This window comes from Maniola hyperantus, chromosome 15 (assembly GCF_902806685.2).
Source record: "Maniola hyperantus chromosome 15, iAphHyp1.2, whole genome shotgun sequence".
Lineage (NCBI taxonomy): Eukaryota > Metazoa > Arthropoda > Insecta > Lepidoptera > Nymphalidae > Maniola > Maniola hyperantus.
This window is the reverse complement of record NC_048550.1, coordinates 14265526-14288869: the sequence shown is the minus strand read 5'-3', so window position 1 is coordinate 14288869 and position 23344 is coordinate 14265526. Positions and strand designations below refer to the sequence as shown.

At 38.0% G+C, this 23344-nt stretch overlaps 1 protein-coding gene across 1 annotated transcript in view; it reads right to left on the bottom strand.

Moving 5' to 3' along the window:
- Positions 1–23344, bottom strand: part of LOC117989074 (uncharacterized) — a 34588-nt gene that overhangs the window by 5150 nt on the left and 6094 nt on the right. Inside the window, exons 6-15 of the mRNA XM_034976377.2 lie at positions 22505–22619; positions 21264–21478; positions 20003–20193; positions 19027–19162; positions 18061–18247; positions 17585–17727; positions 16120–16228; positions 6181–6320; positions 5324–5503; positions 4776–4914 (exon numbers count right to left, since the gene is read on the bottom strand). Coding sequence (XP_034832268.2) covers positions 4776–4914; positions 5324–5503; positions 6181–6320; positions 16120–16228; positions 17585–17727; positions 18061–18247; positions 19027–19162; positions 20003–20193; positions 21264–21478; positions 22505–22619 — 1555 coding nt within the window. The remainder of the gene's footprint in view (positions 1–4775; positions 4915–5323; positions 5504–6180; positions 6321–16119; positions 16229–17584; positions 17728–18060; positions 18248–19026; positions 19163–20002; positions 20194–21263; positions 21479–22504; positions 22620–23344) is intronic.

Sequence of the window (23344 nt, the reverse complement as noted above, 5' to 3'; positions counted from 1 at the left end):
CCTCGGAAAATGGATTAATAGAAAACACTGTGAAGTCGATAAACGAGATGGACAAAATTTGCCCCAGGCTGAACTATGTCTATCACAAACTTAATGCCACGACTACAAAACAACATGCGACTTTTTTTTCAAATAGAAGGTTTTACTTTAAATGGCACATATATTATCTCTGTACATATTTTATTAAATGGCACATAAATATTATCAACTCTGTACATTCCGGGGCACGCGTCCATACAATTTTTGTCCATCTCCTTTATCACACTACTGCGGTGAGGAGGTGCGGATTTGGGGAAAAATCTGAAAACCGCGAGTTTGTGGTTACAACACTCAAAAAAAAAAATTTTTGTCATGAACTAATAATTAGTATTTTCAATTTTCGAAGTAAGATAACTATATATAGACATTATAATTATCAAGAAAGTATAAACTAGAGAAGTCTGTTAAAAACAAGCTGATGTCGGGCCGGCGACTTCGTCCAAATACGCGTCTTTGGGACCTTTGTGTGGATGCTAAGTGCTTACAGGCGCCATGCCACCCAGAACTAGAACTAACAGATTGATCGAAGAGTGCTGATTTGCCGTTTTACTTAAAAAATCACGTTCATGGGCGGCGGTAATCACTTAACATCAGGTGACCTGTCTGCTCGATTCCTCGCTATCTCTATTAAAAATAAAAAAAAGTTTGGTTTAAGTAGTTATTAGGTAGGTAAAATGTGTAAATGATAAGAAAGCTTGGGAAAGAGTTGCTTAACAGCTTTATGATAGTTCTAATAAGTTTAAGTGATTTTGTAAACTGGTGATGATAATTAATACCCGGCTGAAACTCAGCTGGATATTCTTTTTGGCTCTTCTCAGACCTGGGCGCGTTTGGAACCCTCGTATTTAGTTTTAAGTAAAATTATCACCACTATATCATCTTACAAATCCAACAACCGACCATCAAAAAGTGTAATTATTTATTACCTATTTTGAATAAATTATTTGACTTTGACTTTGACTTCAACCATGCCACGACGTATAATTAACTCGCAGTTCTGAACTGTAATTATTGAGCTCCACGTTTATACTATTACAACTCGTGAGCTATCAAACCCTCGTCTCGTCACCCATTTACCTTTTCTTGCTTCATTGGATTCAAAAGTTAAGTAGGTACTTACCTACTGTTCCTTTAGAACTAAAGAAGTTAATATCTCTGAATTTTCCACTATTCTCGGCTTTTGTTTGTAAGCAAGCTGTAATAAAAAGCGTCCGAAACAATTAATGCAACTCACAGCCAGGAAGTTGCGCTGGCAGGCAGGCTAGGGTTACCAGATATCCTGACGGGATAGGACAAATCTTCATATCGTCAAAAAATCTACGGGACTTCATTGCCGTGAATTACCTCATCTGATGACAGAAGCTAACACTTCTGACAGTTTATTGTACAAAAGATTTGCCCGACTATTCAGCGTGGAAATGCAGCCACCACTCTTAGCACCAATCCACGCGGCATAATTTGTACAATTAAGATTAGGCTAGCTATAAGTTTTACTGGAACATTTTAGTTTAAAAAGAGTCATTACTTCAAATAAATCAGGTCGCGTGTCGTTGCCATGCGTTGCGGTTGCTAACCTCAAATGAAAAACCATCGCGCGTCGTAGTCGCGTAGCTCAAAGTCTATACCAACTTTTTATAAATAAATAATAAATATTTCTTTTATTTTTAAAATTGTGGGTAAACTAGATACAATAGTTAGCTATTATGTCACACGTGCTCGTAGTCTTGTCAAAATTTTCTGCAGAAATAAGATTTTTTGTCAGGACTTTCCAACAATATTTTATAGTTGGTAACCCTAAATAGGGCCAAATTAAAAAAGTTACACTCCCGTTTCCGCTTGTTATCCTGTAGCCGCAACTTCTCAATAAGCAACTAAAACTCTGAATACTGGTGTGGCCACCATTTTGGGGGGTTTGTTTACGATATTGTCAGAAATAATATTAGTTTTTCTGTTGGTATTAGGGAAGAAATGTAATTATTAGTACTTACATTATTTTGCACATTATGCCCTCAAACTATTTTATTCTTGTGGATATTATAAACTAGCTTATGCCCACGACTTTGTCCGCGAGGACTACACAAATTTCGAACTTCTATTTTACCCCCCCTAGGGGTTGACTTTCAAAAGTCCTTTCTCAGCGGATGTCGTCTTCATAATAGCTATCTGCATGCCCAGCCCGATTCGTCCAGTATTTTGAGCTGTGCGTTGATAGATCAGTCAGTCAGTCAATCCTTTTATATACCTACTTAGCTTATGGTTTTAGAAGTCATCATCATCATCATCGCGTGCCTTCTTCAAAACGAAGTTTGGAGGTCATCATGCGAAAAGCTTCTCTATTTAAAGCCGCCTCTTTCAACTTTGGGTAACTAAGCCCTGTCCACCCCCTTATATCGTCCAACCATTTGCGTCTTTGGCGACCTGGAGCCCTTTTGCCCTCAATCCTTCCTTCCAAAACTAATCTCGGAGATGAGATTTAGAAGTCATGTATGCGAAAATTTTGTTTTGCCGGATTATAAAGTACTAGCTGAAGCCCACGACTTCGATCGCTTGGATTATATTTTCCCCGTGGGAACTCTTTAATTTTCCGGGATAAAAAGTAGCTTTTGTCACTCTCCAGGTCTTTAACTATATCCATGCAAAAAATCACGTCGATCTGGTGCTCCGTTGCGATGTGATTGAAGGACAAACTACTGCGACCTACCCCAAAAATGTCAGTCAGAATATTTGAAGTGTAGCTAGAAAAAATATATTTGTTTTTTATAGTTCCGGACCTCAAAAGGAACAACGGAACCCTTATGGGATCACTTTGTTTGTTGTCTGTCTGTCTGTGTGTCGGTCTGTCGAGAAACCTACAGGGTACTTCCCGTTGACCTAGAATCATGAAATTTGGCAGGTAGGTAGGTCTTATAGCAGACATTCGGGGAAAATCTGAAACCGTGATTTTGTGGTTACATCACACTAAGAAAATAATTAAATTGCGGTCATGAACTAATAATTAGTATTTTCAATTTTGGAAGTAACATATTATATGTATAACTATATCAACTGGGGTATCGTATAAAAGGTCTTCACCTGTACATTCTAAAGCAGATTTTTATTTATTTTTATGCATCATAGTTTTTGAATTATCGTGCAAAATGTCGAAAAAATACGACTGTAGTACGGAACCCTCATTGCGCGAGCGTGACTCGTACTTGGCCGGTTTTTTTTAATAGAAAAGAAAATATAACCATAAGAAAATAGTAATTCAAAGTGACCCAAATAACCTTTCAATTTCCAAATCACCCCATTTTACGGTATAACAAAATTCATGTTGAAAATGGTTGGATTATTAATTTCTACCTACATACAAAGTTGTCAAGCAAATTTTCCATACGATGTAAGATTAAAAACTGCTAACTCGAAGACTTTAAGCTCATTCATCAAGCGATAATATTTCCAGCCAACTAAGTTGGTGAAATGCTACGAATAATGTTGGTTTAGGGTTCCGTACCTCATAATGCTATAGTAACAAGTGACCCTTCAAAAGAACCAATTTGTTGTTTATCTGTCAACGGGTGCCAATGGGACGCCTCCGCTGTCTGTCCACCCATCTGTATTTTAACACTTTTTTTTTTAATTTACATGGCGGCCATTTTAGATTTTTTATATTATTTGTTGATATAGCGGCAATAGAAATACACATTCTGTGAAAATTTCAACTCTCTGCCTTTTACGGTTCACGAAGCACAACCCGCTGACAGACAGATGGACGGACGGAAGGACAGCGGAGGCTTAGTAATAGGGTCCCGTTGTTAGCACCCTTCGGGTAGGAAACCCTAAAAATCATTTCACATTCCATGCTAACATAAAATTTTATAAGACTTATAATAATTGTAATTGTACGGAATCCTCTCGGGGCGCAAGTCCGACTCGCACTTAACCATCTTACAAAATACTGTCTTATCTGAAACGTGTCTGGAAATTATTCATGTCATCCTAAATTCAACTTGATATATAATTTATGTCATTAATCTTATTATTTTATCTGGTACAGCTTATTTTTAAAGTGTATGGTTTATTTTACAAATTTTATGACTTGCCTTTCTCTGCAACTTAGACCACGAACATATTGTGTTAAGTTTTTAAAAAAAATTCTACAATTTTATTTCGTGATTTTCTCGTACGTTTAATATATAAAAGGAAAAGGTGACTGACTGACTGACTGATCTATCAGCTCAAACTACTGGACGGATCGGGCTGAAATTTGGCATACAGATAGTTATTATGACGTCGCGTCGGCATCCGCTAAGAAAGGATTTTTCAAAGTTCAACACTTAAGGGGGTGAAATAAAGGTTTGAAATTTGTGTAGTTCAAGTTCAAAAAGACAAAGTGCAACGGGCAGGGTTTGAACCGCAGACCTTTTGGTTTTCAGTCCACTCCTTGAACCTATTGAAGCTTCCAAAAAAACTTGAGATTTTGTATGTAGGTAGGTTTTCTTTATAACGAAGTCTGAAGTCTCCTATTACAAAAGAAATCTCAAAAATTCCACCCCAGGTTACATGGGGGAGTCAGCAATAGGTCGAGATGGCAATCGGGGAGGAGATGCTCCGCACACCCGCACAGCCCCCGCGCTATCCCAGTGCGGGTTAGCGCGGGTGACGTGCGTCCCCCCGCCTCATACCTCGATAACCTGTCTCGATATAGACCTATCGCGTACTATATGTACTCATATAGCTAAACAGTCACTGCTTACCTCCATAGACGATGCCGGAGTAGGAAGTCATCTCGTGCTCCGGCAGCCACTGACCCAGCAGAGTGTGGAAGCCGGGGAACAGACACGCCTGGGTCAGACCCATGATGACGCGGCACGCGCAGACTATTGGCCAACCACCCTGAACAAACAAGTCATTTTTATGAAGTAGGTAAAGCTTCTGGCAGATAGCCTCAGAAGCAGTGGCGTGCAGGTGATAGAGGCAAAAATGCACTGCTTACCCCAGTTGTAATAGCTCAATGCATATTTTTCATTATGACCTGCCAATAAATAGGTTCCTACCTAACAAATGCCTACCCTGGCATCAAACACTGTGCACGCCACTGGGTCTGGCTCTATCGGGATCTTGCTCTACTAGGTAGCAGTGGCGTGCAGGTCATAGAGGCATAAAAGCACTGCTTACCTAGTTGAAATGGCTTTTTGCTCATTTTTCATGATGACCTGTCATTAAATAGGTAATTAGCTAACTAATGCTTACCCTAGGTTGAAACCCTGTGCACGCCACTGCTCAGAAGAACAGTGATACTTACAATTTCCACCAGCGTTGGTAGAAGAGCACAGATGATAGCATTCGCCAGGAGAGAGAAAAGGAGGATGGGTTTCCCGCCGTATCTCTTAGCAAGCAGACCGGCCGGAATCTGCATGATCAGGTAACCCCAGAAGAACGACGAGAGAATCATGCCTTGGGTCTTTTTATCCCACTCGTAGATCTGAACACAAAAAATCTATCTATAAGTCGCTATAAAGCTGTGATAGGCTAGTGGTTAGGATGTCCGCCTTCTAACTGGAGGTCGGGGGTACAATCCCGGGCGCGCATTTTAAACTTTTCGGAGTTAAGTGCGTTTTAATTAATTAAATATCACTTGCTTTAACGGTGAAGGAGAACATCGTGAGGAAACCGGCATGTCTGCGAGTTCTCCATAATATTCTCAAAGGTGTGTGAAGTCTACCAATTTGCACATGGCCAGCGTGGTAGACTATGACCAAAACCCTCCTAACCCTGAGAGGAGACCCATGCTCTGTAGTGAGCCGGCGATGGGTTGATCGTGATGATGATTATGATGACGATGGTTTCAATAAAAAAGTCTCATACCCGTTCTAAAATAGCCCGCTTGCATCTTAGACTACAATGTTAGAGTGCATCATCATCTACCATCAGGTGAGATCGCAGTTAAGGGCTAACTTGTACTCGATTAAAAAACTCTTGGTTATGCGGAAAGATGTGGGATACACCGCATTATTGTCCCAAGAGAACCTCTCGTTATGTGATTAATGGGAAGGAGTTCCCAAGGGAACCTATCCTCCGTGGGTGAGACCCTCAGTAATGGGGACTAGGACTACGAATCGGCGTAGAGGCAGAGGAACAAAGGAAACTTTTTCTACTCACAGTGACACTAGAATCATTCCGGCGTCGGATATCCGTCATAGCCAGCACAGCTACACCCAAGCTGCTGCGAGCTATGAACAGCACGGTCATCGTCAAGCACATGCAAGCCATCTGGATGTGACGGACGCCGAAGCCATATCCTAGAAACGTGGCAAGCTGTAGAGGCTTTTGTCGTGGCATATAATAATAACCAGATGATGCCAGCACCTTCCCCCGCATGGATATAGGTTTTTCTAAAAATCCCGTGGGAACTCTTTGATTTTCCGGTACACGGGATCCAAGCTATCTGTGGAGGTACAGTATCCGGCCGGAAATATTATACAATTGACCTTTAAAAAGAGATTTTGAAATTTGAAAACCAAGCGGCCGCAGTTGCTACTTACTTAAAAAGAAATAGAAAGATAACGTTTTTCGACAGGAAAAAGTTAAGAACTTTCAAAGAAGCGGCGAGTCAGACTCGCGCACTGAGGGTTCTGTACTAAAATCGTATTTTATCGACATTTTACACGATAAATCAAAAACTATTATGCCTAAAAATAAATAAAAATCTGTTTTAGAATGTACAAATAAAGCCCTATCATAATATTATGATACCCCACTTGGTATAGTAATCTTACTTTGAAAGTTGAAAATAGCAATATTTGTTCATGACCACAATTTAATTTTTTTTGTGTGATGTTGGTTACATCTCAATATAATATTTCATACAAACTCACAGTTTTCAGATATTTCCCCGAATGTCTGCAATAAGACCTACCTACCTGCCAAATTTCATGATTCTAGGTCAACGGGAAGTACCCTGTAGGTTTCTTGACAGACCGACAGACAGACAACAAAGTGATCCTATAAGGGCTCCGTTTTTTCTTTTGACGTACGGAACCCTAAAAAGTAATAGTGGTTTTTCATGATCATATTCTAAAAGGTATATTATGTTTTACTAATAGTTAAAATGAATAACTTACGTTTTTCAGATCCTCCCTCGCAGCTTTTCATTTCGAATTATTGTTTTGATTTTTCTTGTTACCATTTATTTTGTTGCAATAAATTTTGTTACTATAAGTTGCTGCAGCCTTTCATCGAATGAATTGCCAACACCAAAGAAGAAATAATGTGATATTTCAAAAGTAAATAAATAAATAAAACATAACTGTAAGTTATTTGAATTCAAACTTTAGGATAAAACAAATAAAGTTCATATTTCTAAATAATTTTCTCATGTGTGTTTGACGTAATGTGGTAACCGCGCCATATAATCGCTATCTCAATATAAATATAAGTACAAACACTTGATTTGCTTATGCATTAAACTCTCATAAATTAAGCAATTATCATGATATTTATAACTGCTGTAGTTCAAGTTTACGTAATTAATAACTACCTTACTTAAATACTCGTCACTTGATAAACTAGATAGTATTCTCTCGTTAGAAAATTGTATATCACGTCATGAAGTGGCAATGGGCGGGTCGTGCATTTTGTAGCAAGAACGCGAGCAAAAACGAAGACAGTTGATAGTACTGATGATTACTAATATGATACAAAAAATAATCCTATAATTTTGCTAGCCAATACACAAACCAATAAACAAACCAACAAACAAACACACTTTCCCATTAATTATAATGGGTTCTGATTAAAAATTAAAATCTCGAAAGACGGATATCCTGGAATACGAAAGAAATTGAAAAACTTAATTGAACATATTAAAATGCTAACTTACTCTATTCATATTTAAATGCAAATGGAGGTGGAAAAGAAATGAAAGAATAACTTTACGTTTTATTGCGACTGTGAATAGTTTAAACTACGTTCTACGCTTAGTCTAGGATCTTACGTCTCACTAACGTTGCTAAAATGCGAGAGTCGAAACACAATAACGTCAAAATGAAATGGACCTAAAGAGCCTTGAATTGAAGTCAAAAATTCAATACCACTGATTTTAATTTCGCAACGTTTCCGCTTGGAGCGCGGGCTGTAGATGTGTAGACAAACTTTCAGCTTTAAAACAAGGCGATTAAGATCGAGTTTGCTATAATGCGGAAGTGTTTCGTCACTCGAATACTATCAACGTAGGTGCGACATAAAATCTCATACTAAGCATACAGAGCAGACTGAAACTTTTCAATCTTAATTTATCATCATCATCATGATTAACACTTCGCCAAATTACTATTGAGCACGGGTCTACTCTCAGCATGAGATGAGTTTGCCCATAGTCCACCACGCTGGTGAATTGGCAGAATTCACGCACTTTTGAAAAAAAAAACCGGCCAAGTGCGAGTCAGGCTCGCGCAATGAGGGTTCCGTACTACAGCCGTATTTTTTCGACATTTTGCACGATAATTCAAAAACTATGATGCATAAAAATAAATAGAAATCTGTTTTAGAATGTACAGGTGAAGACCTTTCATATGATACCCCACTTGATATAGTCACTCACTTCGAAGGTTGAAAATACTAATTATTAGTTCATGACCACAATTTAATTTTTTTTGTGTGATCTAACCCTAAATTCACGGTTTTCAGATTTTTCCCCAAATGTCAGCTATAAGATCTACCTACCTGCCAAATTTCATGATTCTAGGTCAACGGAAAGTACCCTGTAGGTTTCTTGACAGACAGACGGACAGACAGACAGACAGACAACAAAGTGATCCTATAAGGGTTCCGTTTTTCCTTTTGAGGTACGGAACCCTAATAAATAACAAAACTCACAAGCATGCAGGTTTGCTCACGATGTTTTACATATTTAGTTATTAGCTTAAAACGCACATACCCGTAGTTCTAGAAAGTTAAAGGTGCGTGCCCGGGATCGAACCCCCGACCTCTTGAATAGGTAGCGGACGTCTTAACCAAGAGTCTATCATGACTAGGACTAAGACTCGGACCAGGTATCACGATTATTTGCATGGATACAGTTAAAGACTGTAAAATCATATAATTTCCTCTGGATTTTCAAAAACATAAATCCACGCAAAAGAAGTCGCGGGCATCAGCTATTATTAGCATAAATATTGATAAATATAGTCCAAAAAAAAAACGGATGGACAGACACCAATGTTTATTTTATAACTAGCATATGCTCGCAACTTCGTCCGCGTGGACTACATAAATTTCAACCCCCTATTTTACTCCCTCAGGGGTTGAAGTTTAAAAAATCCCTTCTTAACTTATGCCTATGTCATAATAGCTATCTGCATGCCAAATTTCAGCCCGATCCGCCCACTACTTTAAGCTAGATCAGCTAGTCAGTCAGTCACCTTTCCCTTTTATTATTATATTTCATAATAAATAAAACAAATCTAAGTTTCATTATTTAATTATTACCTTTGTTACTTTTCAGTACGGAACTCTAAAAGTAATTGGAAAAAATCATCTGTACTTAGCTTTGGGAATGCTGTATTCAGGAAAAATTCTTTCATAATACAATCGTATCGAACGGCTCGCAGACAATGCTTAATCTATTCTATTCATGGAGTTGACGGCGGAGCGAGCTCTGCTTAGTCTTCGACATTGTTCGAGGTTTCATTCTTTCTTTTTCAGATAAAGGATTAAAAAGTTCCCGTTGAAGGCGAAAGGTTGTACTGAAGCGGTTGGTTGTGCTCGGTGGCGCCAGCTGGGCCGACGGTTGTATCTTGAAACTTCTTAATATAGTTCAGTTTGCAGAAAACTCCGTTAGTGCGAGTACTGTCGCCGGTACATTTTGTTCGGGACTACGTCGTGAAATGTTATCGATTGAATAGCGCCATCTAGTTGCAATAAAGGCAACCGCCACAAAGCCATAAGCCTTATTGGTGTACAAGTGGTCCGAATGCCATCTTAGTGGCCAAAGTGTGTGTGTTGCACATTGCCAATTAGCTAACGAGGTTCTGACGCTCCCATTGCTATTTATGGGTCGCTGTGTTTAAGGGCCAGCTATCCCTTGAACTATGAAATTCTAAGATTTCAAGCTCCAAATTTACCATCATAGTACAAACTTTCATATAATTGAATACGTGTTTAAAATAAATCAATCTTTTGTATTGACCTTTAATGTATCATATTTACAAAATCTATTTTATTTATTTTGTAGTGTCCACTCTAAATTACTATAAATAGCCACGCAATGGCTTCGTTCGTATGGCCGAGCGTAAATTTGTAAACCTCCTCTTAATATACAACATAATAATAGCTCTACTATTTTGTACAAAGATTCGAACAGCATAGATACAGCTTAACAGTACTAAGCCTGGAGTTTGCTATGGCTGATAAATAGGAAGGAAAGTTTTGATAAGATGATGGAAATAGAATAGATATTGAAACTGAGGATGTAGTGACGCAGGGAAGGTGTGATAATGTCAGTCATACAGTATTATGGTTCCAGTTATAACTGGTTTCGCAAATCTCAGCTAACTTTCTACACACGTGGAATAGCTATTTTGATACTTTTTATGGTTCTGTAACCAAAGGGTAAAAACGGAGCCTTATTACACTTTGCTGTTTGTCTGTCTGTCCGCGTGTCACAAGTCTCTAGCTCGTAGACGAAATAAGACCTACCTGAATTTTTTGTAAGTATCTGTAAGCAAACATTGTTAAACGTTAGTCAACAAACAATTTTTTTATCTATCTATCTATTTTAATCGTTTAAACGGACATAACTTAGAAAAGTTAGAGGTGCGTGCTGGGATCTCCGATCTCCCAAATAGGAGGCCTATTAGGTCCCAATTAGGTCTAAATACTAGGCTATCACCATATTAGTCATATTCAGATTGAACTACGTGTTTGGCGTGCCCTATATCATGTACATGGACTTGCGTTTCCCTATGAATAGAAATGCAATTCGCGACAGCAGTTATTAGCTTTAGGCATGTTCCGTGTGGTATCCGGTGTCCCGCATTTTTAACCGACTTCAAAAAAAGGAGGAGGTTCTCAATTCGTCGGAATCTTTTTTTTTTTTTTTTTATGTATGTTCCCCGATTACTCAAAAACGCTTGGACCGATTTTGAAAATTCTTTTTTTGTTTGAAAGGGTATACTTCAAAGTTGGTCCCATTTTAATTTGGTGAAGATCTGATGAACATCTTCGAAGATAGATACTGGAACTCCTCAACGGATAAGAGTAAATTGCTCGCGATCAGTGTAATAGCTTAGTAAACAGTAGATTTTTAACCAGTCATAGCATAATTCCATGGGGCCACTAAAAATTGTGAAATAAAAAATTTTTACAAAAAAAAATAAAAACCGACTTCGTTACATAAACACTAAAAATTGAAAAATAATTTAATTTATTACCGAATATATTATGTATACAAGAGTTAATATAGTTCCATAATAATATTTTTTGGGGTCGGTGCCAACGAGGTGCCATTGTGGAGTCCCATAAAAATATGAAGTCTAGACGATTCGCGCAGCTAAAGCTAATTGGCACCGGCACCAAAAAGTATTATTATGGAACTATAATAACTCTTGTATACATAATATATTCGGTAATAAATTATATTATTTTTCAATTTTTAGTGTTTATGTAACGAAGTCGGTTTTTATTTTTTTTTGTAAAAAAAATTTTCCGTTCCGTAACAATGCAGTCGTGATTGCTAACGAATGCATAAACCCCTCGGACTGACGATTCCGTCCGTTGATTTTAAACGAAGTCGTTTCGCCAGCAGCGAATAGATCCCTCCGCACACCACCGATACAATTATTAATCGGTCCGACAAAAGTAGGTGACAACAGAAAACAAGACTTTGAATTTAATATTTTTTAAGAAGTAAAATAATCCAGTCAAAAATAGAGGTGACAAAAATAATTCATACTAGGCTGAAAATTGTTAAGATTGTTTAAAACACTATTATAAATAAAATGTGAAAAGTCCTCATCGATCCGGCGCCTGGAAAAAAAATTTGCGGTAATCACTTAACATCAGGTGACCCGCCTGCACGTTTGCTCGCTACTTTTAATAAACAAAAAGTTTTTGGCGTCATCTAAAATTACGTGCAAGATACATAATCTCAGACATAGATGGCTCGTCTGTGTTAGGGTTGTTGATTGCAGTATAACGAGTTTAGGTGGTTATAATAACAATGTAACTACGACAATTGTTGGTATTTAACTTGCAGATGGAAAAGTTCTAGGTTGTCTCAACCCAAATCGAATTCCAGACTATTAACTATTGTCAACCCGGAGTTATCTGGCAGCCAACGGTGCATAGTTTAACTAAAATACCTACATAGTTAAAACGATTGTATAAAATTCATGCTATTTTAACGTTTAAACTATCGTTAGCAGAGACTATTTAGTGATTTCCATTAGAAATGTAGATGCCCGCGGCTGTAAATTATCTTCAGCCATCTGTATAAACCTGTTCTGTAATCATCTAATCTATCTGTCTAAATCTGTTCTGTAATCATCTAATCTATCTTTCTAAATCTGTTCTGTAATCATCTAATCTATCTTTCTAAATATGTTCTGTAATCATCTAATCTATCTTTCTAAATCTGTTCTGTAATCATCTAATCTATCTGTCTAAATCTGTTCTGTAATCATCTAATCTATCTTTCTAAATCTGTTCTGTAATCATCTAATCTATCTTTCTAAATCTGTTCTGTAATCATCTAATCTATCTTTCTAAATCTGTTCTGTAATCATCTAATCTATCTGTCTAAATCTGTTCTGTAATCATCTAATCTATCTTTCTAAATCTGTTCTGTAATCATCTAATCTATCTTTCTAAATCTGTTCTGTAATCATCTAATCTATCTTTCTAAATCTGTTCTGTAATCATCTAATCTATCTGTCTAAATCTGTTCTGTAATCATCTAATCTATCTTTCTAAATCTGCTCTGTAATCATCTAATCTAGATAAAGAAGAAAAAACCAGTCAAGTGCAAGTCGGACTCGCACACGAAAGGTTCCATACCGTAGTATAAGATATGTATATAACGGAAGCTGATGCCCGCGACTTCGTGCGCGTGGATTTAGGTTATTAAAAATCCCGTGGAAACTCATCAATTTTCCGGGATAAAAAGCAACCTACGTCCTTCCCCGGGATATAAGCTAACTCTGTACCAAATTTCATCAAAATCGGTTTAACAAATGGGCCGTGAAAAGCTAGCATACAGACAGACAGACAGACAGACACACTTTCGCATTTATAATATTAGTATGGAAGTATGGATTTAATGGGCAACACTGCAACTTTGTAGATATGATAGTTACTTTGATTACTTTGATAAGAAAATCACTGATAAATAAATCTAAATGTAAACAAAGTGGTGAAAAGATAAATTTAACTGCAGAAAGGCACCTTTCTTCGCGATTTGTTTGCGATTAGGTCGCCGCGCCGGTGAAATTATAACAAGGACCTCCTCCTTTCTGATTTTAATACGTAGGGCACGGAAAGAAGTTAGTCTAGCGCTCTCAATGTTACATAATCCCATAGAAATGACAGAGACGAAAATAACCATTTTGAGTAACCGCGTAGCACCACTCTTACGTAGACCGCTTTCATATAAAAGTAGGTAGGTACCTAATAAATAATTTATTGAGGTAGGTAAATTATTATAAAATTTTGTACTCCACAAAATTATCGTTTCTACATTGAAAAAAACTTAAACAATTTTCTTTAAGAATTTGTTGGTACAGAGAAACGACCTTCGTTAGACGTTATTGTGACTGGAAAATATGACTTAAAATATTTTAGCTAAGAACATGAAAAATGATTAACTATTCAGTCTTTTATTAAAAACTTCTAAAAATGATCTTATTTTTACATTTTTTTTTTACAATTTAGCTCTTCAAGTTGGTCAGTGCCCTTTATTACTATTACTAAAATTAATTAATAATTACTGAACACTATGGAGAACTAGAGTAACCGACATAGCTCAACGGGTTGCGAAGCTGAAGTCGCAATGGGCAGGCCACATAGTTCGTACAACCGATAGACGTTGGGGTCTCAAGGTGCTGGAATGGCGACCTCGCACCGGAAGACGCAGCGTTGGAAGACCCCCCACTAGGACGGACGACATCAGACGATTCGCAGGGAGCCGCTGGATCCAAGCGGCGTGGCGTGTGGAAGTCCCTACAAGAGACCTATGTCCAGCAGTGGACGTCTATTGGTTGTGTGCAGTGCGTGCCAGACCATCGTTATTTTATAAAAACTGAAAGTTTATCTGTGTATTGTCCCCAACACAGACAGGAACCATTCGCGACTATGATGTTTGGATTATGGTGGCTTTGGGAGATAACAGGTAACAAAGGTGAAAAAAATGTTACGTCCAAGTGTAATGTCTATTATTTTATATTTTCTTCAAAACAGTATTAGTATTCAAGTCATGCATTGCCATACCCTAACCCTCTAACAAATAAACCTGGAATAGCGGTGGAATAGTTATACTCTGTTTTGTCTTTCTCTGTCATCAGTAATTTGACATTTGAAGGCAAAAGACAAAACAGAGTATAACTATTCCACCGCTATTCCAGGTTTATTTGTTAGAGGGTTAAAGTCATGGCAACCCTTTGCCAGACGCCCTTAAAGTTTAAAAGTTTAGGGGTATCTTGCAGGGGGTTGCTACGATACTAAGTGTCTGGCAATACATAACGTGACTAGCTGACCCGCCCCGGCTTCGCTCGGGTGGAATTTAGAAAATAGAGGTGGGGGTTGAATTTCCAAAAATCCTGAAACACGTATTTCTTAATTTGTGACCGAAAACCCCAATACCAATTTTCATGCAAATAACTTGAAAAATGACTGACTTTCGTACAAACTTTCATCCCCTATTTAACCCACTTAGGGGTAGAATTTCGAAAAATTCTTATTGGATACCTACTGTTTACAAAGAATACACCCTCCAAATTTCATGTCTCTAGGACCAGCGGTTTAGGCTGTGCGTTGATATATATATGTCAGTCAGTCAGTCAGGACTTTGAATTTTATATATACAGATTTCTAATACTATTCCGAAGTAAATATACAAAAATTACACTTAATACTTTGACGTAATTGTTTTAACACCTTTATTACTAATTATTATCTCCCAAAGCTGCCATGAAGTTTGGATACTTCATAATCGTGGATCATTCCTCCCGTGTTGGGGACAGTACGCAAAAAAACTTCGACTTTTATAAAATAACGAAGGTCTGGCACTCGCTGGCTCTTAGTCTTTTTGCTATGCCGAATTATAATGTCGTTTTCTCTTTGTCTTGTTCTTGAGCAATTATATCTTCTTGAGATTCTGCTTTTGGTTTCTCTTGAGGCTTCATTCCTAAAACAGAAGTAATATACTGACTTTACCGATTTTTTTTTAATTTATAGAACAGCGCTCGGCTGCTATCAGACCTGCTGGTAAGTGATGATGCCGCCTAAGATATAATAAACTTAAATTCATATTCGTTGACTAGAGTAATTTAGTTAAACATCTAGGTAATCTATTAACATTATAAACATTTTCACCGACCACTACTTTGATGGAAGGTACCAACAGAGGTAAGTAATTGTATCCCGGTATGTAACACACATTCCGGGATGAAACGCAGCCACTTTTTATCTCAGAAAATCAAAGAGTTCCCAAATGATTTAAAAAAACCAAAAGTCACAGCATCATCTAATAGAAAAATAACTATTGCAACTGAATAGCCGGCTATTTTAGAATGCACAGGTAACGCCCTTTCATTAATTATTATGATACCCCATTTGATATAGTTATCTTACTTCGAAAATTGAAAATACTAATTATTAGTTCATGACCACAATTTAATTTTTTTTGTGTGATGTAACCACAAATTCACGGTTCTCAGATATTTCCCCTTTATAAGATCTACCTACCTGCCAAATTCATGATTCTACTCAACGGGAAGTACCCCGTAGGTTTCTTGACAGACCGACAGACAGACAGACAATGAAAAGACCCTATAAGGGTTCCTTTTTTCCTTTATAGGTACGGAACCCTAAAAAGAAAAGACAAACCTCCCCCTAGAAGTAGCCTTTGAAGTGTAGAACAGGGCGCATCTATAGTGACTGATAACACAAAAGCTGCTATCACTGTAAACATGAGATTCGCCATGGCTCGATACAACTGCAAGAAAATTGGGTATTTTACTACTTTTCAATTTGATTAATATTATTACTTTATTATAAACTAGGATAAAAATAATGACGTACGCTGAAAAACATTAAAATCCAAGAAAGATTTACAAAGTTGCAGGCATTTTAATTTCTAAGTGGGAGGGTCTTCTATCCCTTTCTCGCAAAACGAAATTTTTTATGAAACCGCACGAACAATGGCATTAGTCACAATGACTCCATAATTCTATATCGCTATCTCTGTCTAATCAGTAATATTTAAATGCTTATAACTTTGTTATTTGATCGATTTAATTAGTATTTTCAGTTTTCGTCATTATTTTTATCCTAGTTTATAATAAAGTAATAAAAAAATTGGAGTCAAATAGGTATCCAATTGAGAAAAATTTCAAATAACACACACACTTTAGGCAGTGGTCCGACCGCCGACGATAAACGAGAAACGTGTAGAACTAGAAACTATAAACAAGTTGGCGATCAGCGGGAAGCGAGTGTGTAGTTTCGATAGTTTTGTCGCCGGGCTATAAGCGAGTGTGCAAGTGCGACGAGCGATTACTCGCGCCATTCGCCCGCGCTCAGCACGCTCAGTGTACTCTGTGCTCAGTACTGTCCTGTGCAAGCAAACCTGCGCGCGCGTTACACGTGTTCAAGCGAGCGAGCATCGCTGAACGAATATCCCTTAACCATTTTTTTTTTTTGAAGGCTCGTCGCTCAGCGACAAAACTAGTAAAGCGAATCGTCGTCGGCAGTGTGAACAGTCAGAGAGCAACTTTTGATATAGGTATACATCTCTTTCGTTTACACGGAATGTACATTTATTGTGCGTTTCTTGAGAGAGAAAATCGCCGATAGTCAGTCGTTTTCTCGCCGGCAGTCGGACCACTGCATAAAGCATGACATTTTGCTTCGGAGCACCTATTATAGCGTACTGCGTAGGTCAGCACCAAAAAAGAAAAAATTGGTAAAAATTGGGAAAAGGAGGTAAAATTCTATGTAAAATTTTAGATTTGGTTTGGTGCTAAATAGGGGATGATGGGAAATTCTCTAAACAAAATCAGTAAATGCGAAAGTGTGTTTGTTCGTTGGTTTATTAGTTTGTTGGTTTGTCCTTCAATCACGTTGCAACAGTGCAACGGATTGACGTGATTTTTTGCATGGGTATAGATAAAGACCTGGAGAGTGACATAGGCTACTTTTTATCCCGGAAAATCAAAGAGCTCCCACGGGATTTTTAAAAACCTAATTCCACGCGGACGAAGTCGCAGGCATCAGCTAGTAAAGAAATAAGTACGTGTTCCAAGATCTTTGATTTTCACCATTAAAGCAATTTAATGATAGATAGGCTTACTATATTCCCGTCTTCGAAGTAGAAGGTGCTGGTCATGCTGCCGTTGGAGACCATGATGATGGAGTAGTGCGTCAGGTACATGGCGTACGAGAGGCGAGCTGGTAGCTTCCACATTTGAAGGGAGAGGAACCAGTTTATTGGTCCTGTGTAAGGGAATTTTACGTTAAAAAATCAACCAAGTGCGAGTCAGGCTAGCGCAACGAGGGTTCCGTAACAAAAAAACGTTCCGAAAAAAAATCTGTCTTAGAATGCATAGGTGAAGAACTTTCATATGATAACCCATTTGAAATAGTTATCTTACCACCAGGGGAGATTGCAGTCAAGGGCTAACTTGTATCTGAATAAATAAAAATAAATAAATACTACCAAAACAGCAAGTCTGCAGCTACAACGTGCAGCATGCGCTACGCACCACCCGCCCTCCCGCTACTAAAGAACGAGGAAGAGCAAGCAATATATACCTACACAACACCTACCTCCATATCCATGCACACATGCGAATATCAGCCAGCCCACGGCGAGCGCCCAGATTCCCCTCATGTAAGAGTTGAGGAAGTTATCAAAGCTCTGCACGTGGAAGTCATCCTGCATGATCGGGTAGATGCTGAATATGCAGAGTGCCATCAGAACGAATGCCACAATCCAGTTAATACATACTAATATCTGTAAAAAGTTTTTTTTTTAATTTATAGACTAGCGCTTGGATGCAATCAGACCTGAGTGACAAGTGTGATGATGCAGCCTAAGAGACGCGCTTGCCTAGGAGATGCCTATCTCTCAGTCTTGCCTTGAAGGTACGTATACTTATTTAAATTATTAAGTTTAATGTTCAGAGTAAAGTATTTTTAAACTTTACATAATTGGGTATTTGACTACAACATGAAAAATAAATTATTTCTCAGTGATTATTAAATAGAGGGCCTTCCAAAATACGTAAAATCCACGCCTTTTGTTGGTTTTAAGTGTAATAACCATTTTAAATTATCGATTAAACTAAAAAAAGCACGTCAAATGATTGTGACGTCACACACCGGTATTTCGGTTTGATAAAAAGTTACTGTACCCGTAGTACAAGATTTTACGTCTCACCAAACCAAACCAAACCAAATCCGAGAGTCGAAATACTTCCGCGTTACAGTAAAATGGACCTAAACAGCCTTGAATTGAAGTCAAATATTCAATGCCAGTGATTTTAATTTCGCAATGTTTCCGCTTGGAGCGCTGGCTGTAGAAGTGTAGACAAACTTGAGCTTTAAAACAAGGCATTTAAGATCCAGTTTACTGTAACGCGGAAGTATTTCGACTCTCGAATTTGGTTTGGTTTGGTGAGACGTAAAATCTTGTACTACGGGTACTGATTTGACTAGTTGTCAAATACCGTATTATAGACTAATCGGAGTTTCAGTGAACACTACACATACGCTAGTAAAGAAATAAATAACCTTTCTAATACGAATGATCTTCCCTTTACACTGAAGCAGTAGGTAACCGTACATCATCCCAATGAGGAAAGGCGGCGCTCGGGTCAGCGGGTTGACGTAGTAGTTCACAAAGTAGTCGCTGAGCTCGTTCATGCGCCTAAAATAAAATGCGAGCTCGTTCAATATATTTAAAAACAAACTCAAAAAACACATACTCTATGATATAAACCTACTTAATTAAATTTTGTTACTATACTGTATGAACTACACTGTGGCAACGATTTCGCATTCTTCCAAGGCGGAGCGATATTAAAATATTATAGTGAATTGTGAGGGTGGATTTGAAATTATATCAACTACTTAATTAAAATATTAAATTGTTAAAGTAAAATATGTGAGTTGTAGATCAAGTAAGTTATAATGATTGCCGAACAAACGAATAAGTACCTACCTATTGTAAATATGTTTTCTCTGTAAGTGAATTTTGTAATTTTTTGAGAGAAATAAATAATTCTTCTTTAACCTGAAATAAATGTATAATAGCGGGTGTAACCAGACGCTAGCAAAAACTTAGCGTTATTGTTACCTACCTAAACACAATCCAATACCAATAACCATTTGCCTCATTTTGTAGTTTTAGTGATTTAGTATTTTTCAAACCCGCAATGTATAGCGTGCAAAACTCGGGTCAATGATCCGACGCGAATGAATGAATGAATGAAGTATTAACTGGCGTGTTTCCACTTGAGACCGTCGTATTTTAAAGGAGCCAGTTCAACCTATATTTTGTTCAAACCAACCTGTGTTGATACTTTTGAATTCACCCGTCACGACTTAATCCTATTGTTATTGCTAATGACGGTCTCAAGTGGAAACACGCCAGTTAATATTGAATGCACTATACCTGAAGCTTGGAGAGTTGCATTCGTAACAATATATATATATATATATATATTAATTTTGCAAATAAAAATATTTATTATTATTAATAACTTACCCCATATTAAGTAAAGCAGCAGAATAGTTATTCAGGAAACTGTAAGTAGTGGTTAGTGCGAAGGACACTAAGATGGCCGCGAAGAGAGCGCACCACGCTACAGCCCGCCGGCCGAACAGCCAGAACAGTAGCACTGGGCTGAACAGATATAGCTGAAGGTCCACTGACAGGTACCACGTCTGATAGAGGCACTGAAATGAGATGAAATTGTAATTTGAAAGGCTTTTATTGAAAACTAGCTTATGCTCGCGACTTCGTCCGCGTGGACTACACAAATTTCAAACCCCTATTTCACCCCCTTAAGGGTTGAATTTTCAAAAATCCTTTCTTAGCGGATGCCTACGTCATAATAGTTATCTGCATGCCAAATTTCAGCCCGATCCGTTAGTTTGAGCTGTGCGTTGATAGATCAGGCAGTCACCTTTTCCTTTTATTAGATAGAGTGGCGTGAATAAAAAATCGGCCAAGTGTAAGTAGGGCTCGTGCACCGAGGGTTCCCTACCTTGAAGGGATCCGCGTAATTATTTTGTTCCCTAAATTATTGCCAACTGCAAATATAAGTTTGTCATCGTAAATTTTAATGTCATTACTACCAATTTTTATTCTAAATACTATCTGTCCCGGCTTTACTCACCCCGGACCCCGAGGACCCCGTATGGGTTCGAAACTAGTCGGGCTAACGTCGACTACACACGTGAGTAAAGCCGGGACAGATAGTATTTAGAATGGGAATCACTCACGGTAGTTTAAACGCTAAAATACCAATTTTTAGTTTTCGGGAATAAGCGGACCACCAGCGTTTCCTACACATGACTGTGAAGTTGGCCATATTGGTCCACATCGGCCCATCTGCCATCCGGTGGACCAGGGATGCTTGGAGGAGTACCATCGCTGACAGCAGTGGCAGTATTACTTACAAGTCCAATAGGCTTAACATAATTCTGCACATGCAACAGAGCGGACCACCAGCGTTTCCTGCACATGACCGTGAAGTGGGCCATGTTGTTCCACATCGGCCCATCTGCCATCCGGTGGACCAGGGATGCTTGGAGGAGTACCATCGCTGACAGCAGTGGCAGTATTAGTTACAAGTCCAATAGGCTTAACATAATTCTGCACATGCAACAGAGCGGACCACCAGCGTTTCCTGCACATGACCGTGAAGTGGGCCATGTTGTTCCACATCGGCCCATCTGCCATCCGGTGGACCAGGGATGCTTGGAGGAGTACCATCGCTGACAGCAGTGGCAGTATTACTTACAAGTCCAATAGGCTTAACATAATTCTGCACATGCAACAGAGCGGACCACCAGCGTTTCCTGCACATGACCGTGAAGTGGGCCATGTTGTTCCACATCGGCCCATCTGACATCCGGTGGACCAGGGATGCTTGGAGGAGTACCATCGCTGACAGCAGTGGCAGTATTCGGAGGATTCGATTCAGGTAGAAGAGATGTAAAGATGTCATAAATCGCCCTGAAATAAAATTAACTCTGCACATACGATTTTGGTTAAGTTCAAAACCCACTTGAAGGCTAGAATCGTGAAGTATTGATGCACACTATACGATAGTCCCTCAGTACCCGTAGTACAAGATTTTACGTCTCACCAAACGAAACCAAATTCGAGAGTCGAAATACTTCCGAAAATGGACCTAAACAGCCTTGAATTGAAGTCAAATATTCAATGCCACTAATTTTAATTTCGCAATGCTTCCGCTTGGAGCGCTGGCTGTAGAAGTGTAGACAAACTTGAGCTTTAAAATAAGGCGTTTAAGATCCAGTTTACTGTAACGCGGAAGTATTTCGACTCTCGAATTTGGTTTGGTTTGGTGAGACGTAAAATCTTGTACTACTGGTACTGTGTACTCTAGCGTTGAAAAATTAACACGAATCAATTTTATACTTTCATTTTTTTGCGATAATCTTCCTTATGATTTTATTTTGTTTATAATAATAACTAGCTGACTCGGCGAACTTCGTACCGCCTAACAGTCGATTCTTATTCAGGCAATTTTTTAAATTTTTCTTGCCGTAAGGAATATTATAAAAAATAGTGAAATCGGTTCATCTGTTCTCGAAATTTGCTATCAGCAACACATTCAGGGATTCATTTTTATATAAAGAGAAGATAATAATTGTTGATGAAAAATTGAAATAAAGCCAAGTTGAAAGTATTAGGTTGCAAATCGATATCTAGGGTCCCCTCCCCCGTGATCTTCAAACTGTGGTCATAATTTGAAAAAGTCGCTGCTATTTTCTATTTATTCAACCTTTTCCAGGATGCTAAATTTGATAATGACATTTATTTTCAAATCGAATATGGCGGATAGGAACTTTTTACAAAAATAGACATGGGTGTCGTTTTCAGGGATTTCCAGGATGCTGATTTTAATAATGTCATTTATTTTTAATTCCACGATAGTGGACATGCACTTTTTACAGTAGGTACGTTAATAGATCAGTCAGTCAGTTTTCCTTTTGTATATTTAGATGTACTCACGTTGACTAACTTTTCCAATGACAGTATACACGCAAAGAACTCCACTAAGAAGAAAAAACGTGTCCACAGATAATGGGGCCGAGTTCACCCAGGTACTGGTGAAGGCAGATATCCACTGAAACAAAACTTAGGATGACCTCTTAACTCAAAATTTACAAACACACCCTTTAGTTATAAGAACTTTTAACATAAGCAGTTGAAAAGTTTGTTTTCTTCATAACTACCCAACAGTAGTTTTGAAAAAAACAAGTTATACAAAACTGTTAGACAATAATAATTTGTATTCTTCTCGTCATATAGGGTGTAACCAGTAGGGCGATTTTGTAAAACCTGCATCAATCATTATTGCAATCTCAATTGTTGTAATTGGCTGAATTTGTGCTATTCTTGTTGCATCAATGCATTGTAGCCAATAGTGAGCGAGTGTCAACCAATCAGAGGTGATTGCGGTCGTAACATTGTAGCTGTCATTCTACGCTTGTAAAAACTAAGACAGGTGGTAGTACTGATGATTACAATATGATGATATATGTCATATATGACACCCACATACATACCCACAGCGGGTAAACACTTACAAAAGATAGAGTTAAATGGCAAAAACTGGGGGAGGGCTATACCCAATGAGAGATCCTTATCTATAAAATTATATCATATAAGTATCTTAATTTTTTAGTGATAAGTTTTTCTGTATGTATATACTATATATAGTTTTTTTTTGTTGTTTTAATGTAAGTTTATAAAATTATTTTTCAAAGTATCTTAATACTATATTATATCAACATTAGGTTAAGAACCTAAATTGTAATAGTCAAGTTTAGAAATAAGCAAAATATGTGA